This window comes from Micromesistius poutassou (genome assembly GCF_964030765.1).
Source record: "Micromesistius poutassou genome assembly, chromosome: 4".
NCBI classification, from domain to species: Eukaryota; Metazoa; Chordata; class Actinopteri; order Gadiformes; family Gadidae; genus Micromesistius; species Micromesistius poutassou.
In genome coordinates, this window is record NC_140274.1 from 8,117,557 (window position 1) to 8,120,033 (window position 2,477).

General features: G+C 46.7%; 1 protein-coding gene across 1 annotated transcript in view; it reads left to right on the forward strand.

The window, feature by feature from the left end:
* Positions 1 to 249: 249 nt before the first annotated feature.
* LOC311341807 (rap1 GTPase-activating protein 2-like) overlaps positions 250 to 2,477 on the forward strand; it is a 15,682-nt gene continuing 13,454 nt past the window's right edge. Inside the window, 1 exon segment of the mRNA XM_084466618.1 lies at positions 250 to 281. Within this exon segment, the coding sequence (XP_084322744.1) occupies positions 264 to 281 (18 nt within the window). The 5' untranslated portion in view covers positions 250 to 263.

A 2,477-nucleotide genomic window follows, 5' to 3' on the forward strand; every position in this document is an offset into this window, starting at 1 on the left:
TCTGTCTTGACTCTGATAGCACGCTGTTTGGCAGCAAGCGATGTGGCACAGACCATTAGCGGTTGTTATTTGTATTTGTCCCCCACCCCCCATGGGGATTAATTAACGCGAAGCATCTAGTGCATGGCGTCCGCTAACATGACCTCATCTGCTTGTTGGGCCTCCCCATTGAAAGCTCATTTCAGTGCCTCTTGTCATTGTGCCTATTTATATGTCCCTCTGTTCTCTCCTCTTGTCTCTTTCAGTCTGCAGAGTTCTTTGACATGTTGGAGAAGATGCAGGTAAGACTCCTATTTTATTCTCCTATGCACCTCATGTTGTTTCTTGTCGGAAGTGTGACGCTGACATTGTGCCGCTTAGACGTGGTAGGAAAGGAACTCATGGTGAATATAAACACAAATAGTCCCAACTCAAAACGAACATTCATCCACACACACACACACACACACACACACACACACGCATACCCAGGCAGAATCTCATTCTCCCTCACATATACAGATGCATGCTCGCACACACACACACACACACACACACACACACACACACACACACACACACCCAGAATGGAATCTAGGTATAGTGTGACAATGAGCATCCCACCCACGATGCCACCGCGTCTAATCTCTAACTATCTGAGTCAGCATCAAACGAGGGAAGACAATGCCAAGTAAAGGACAACAGACCATGCAACTCCGGCTCGCTGTGCTGGAGTGTGTCGTCAACACAAACATTGTCGGAGAAGGCGATTGAATATCCCAATACCTCAGAGTGCGATTAGTGCAAGAATCATGCTTCTTCTGATGACCCCTTCTGCGGTACCGCTGCAGGTAGTGGGCTCAGAGCAGGAAATATGACTTACTTAGCACAATGTATGTGTGCGTGTGCGTGTGTGTGTGTGTGTGTGTGTGTGTGTGTGTGTGTGTGTGTGTGTGTGTGTGTGTGTGTGTGTGTGTCGTTGTGTGGATGTCGTTGTGTGGATGTGTGTGTGTGTTACGTAGTATTTGCGTCTATCATCAAACACAGTCACTATGTAATTCAAAAATGAATAAGAAAAAACCTGAGAACAACTCCTAAAGCTACAGGCAGCACTCAAAAGACAATGACCTCAAACTGCAGGGTCCAATCAATGTCCCTGACTGGATAATGGGCATGCTGGAGAGAATGCCTTTCAGCTTTGCAAGTATCCTGGGTCGGGCAGCAGGGTTATTTCCTCCACTTCTCCATGGGCATTGATTTCAACAACGGGGAAATCACTGGTCTCTCTGCTACAGCCGTCTGGCCTCCGTGTGACCCGGCTTCTCGGGACAAACACGCAACCCGCTTGATTGACGTGTAAAGCAGCCGATGAGCGATAGCACAGGGGACGGACATTAGAGTGGGAGAGCTGAGTGGATGGAGTGAATGGTTATTCCACTGTCCACTGGAGTGGAGGATGGATTCGGTGAGATTGAAGGTCTAGGATTTCCAACAGAAAGTTCAGTTACTGCCAAGTTGCTTTGTTTCAGCTTTGAGCTGAGAGAGAGAGAGAGAGAGAGAGAGAGAGAGAGAGAGAGAGAGAGAGAGAGAGAAACGATCACACACACACACACACACACACACACACACACACACACACACACTATAAATTCAAAGAGTATTCTTGCTCCTTTAGAAGGATTGAGTGCTGCTATTGAAGACGGTTCAAACTCTGTCTTTCTACCTCTTCATGTGCACGTGTATGGGTTTGGCGATCTATATCTCCCTTTGACTGAACATCCTCTAAAGTAAAAAGCTATCTGCTGATAGCTAATAGACAATCAATAGTCACACACACACACACACACACACACACACACACTACCCACACACACACAAACACAACAATGTATATACAGACAGCACTGTCTCTGTTAGCAACAAACGATTCATGATTGTGTTCATTTATAAAAGTGTGTGTGTGTGCATGTGTGAGCGTGTGGTCATGTGTGCATGCCTGCATGAGTGTGTGTGTGTGTGTGTGTGCGCACACGTGTGTATAAGTGCATGCGTGTGTGCGTGTGCGTGTCTGTGTGTGTGTGTGTGTGTGTGTGAGTTTCATAAAATAATGACAACAAAAAGGAATCAAGAGTGAGATTGCAGTGCCTACACTCTTTGAGTATTTCTACGTGATAACGGTTCCCCAAGCATTCTTAAGTTAAAAACGGTATTTCAGGGCACTGCTAGCCCAGGTGCCCTGTGGTAAGATGGCTTCAGACCGGCCTGGGCTGTAATGTCAATTTATCTCTTCCTCTGCATTTATGATGACAGAGACTCATGGTCACGTGTGTTTGTGTGTGTGTGTGGCTCAATAATATCCCAGATCAAATGGTGGCAAGAGGAGAACCGGCGAAAGTGGTGGCGGCCATTATCATGTTGTCTGTTGACGTTTGAGTGAATGGGAGCGAGGGTTCCATTATGCTGTTGCTAGGTGAGAGAGAGAGAGAGAGAGAGAGAGA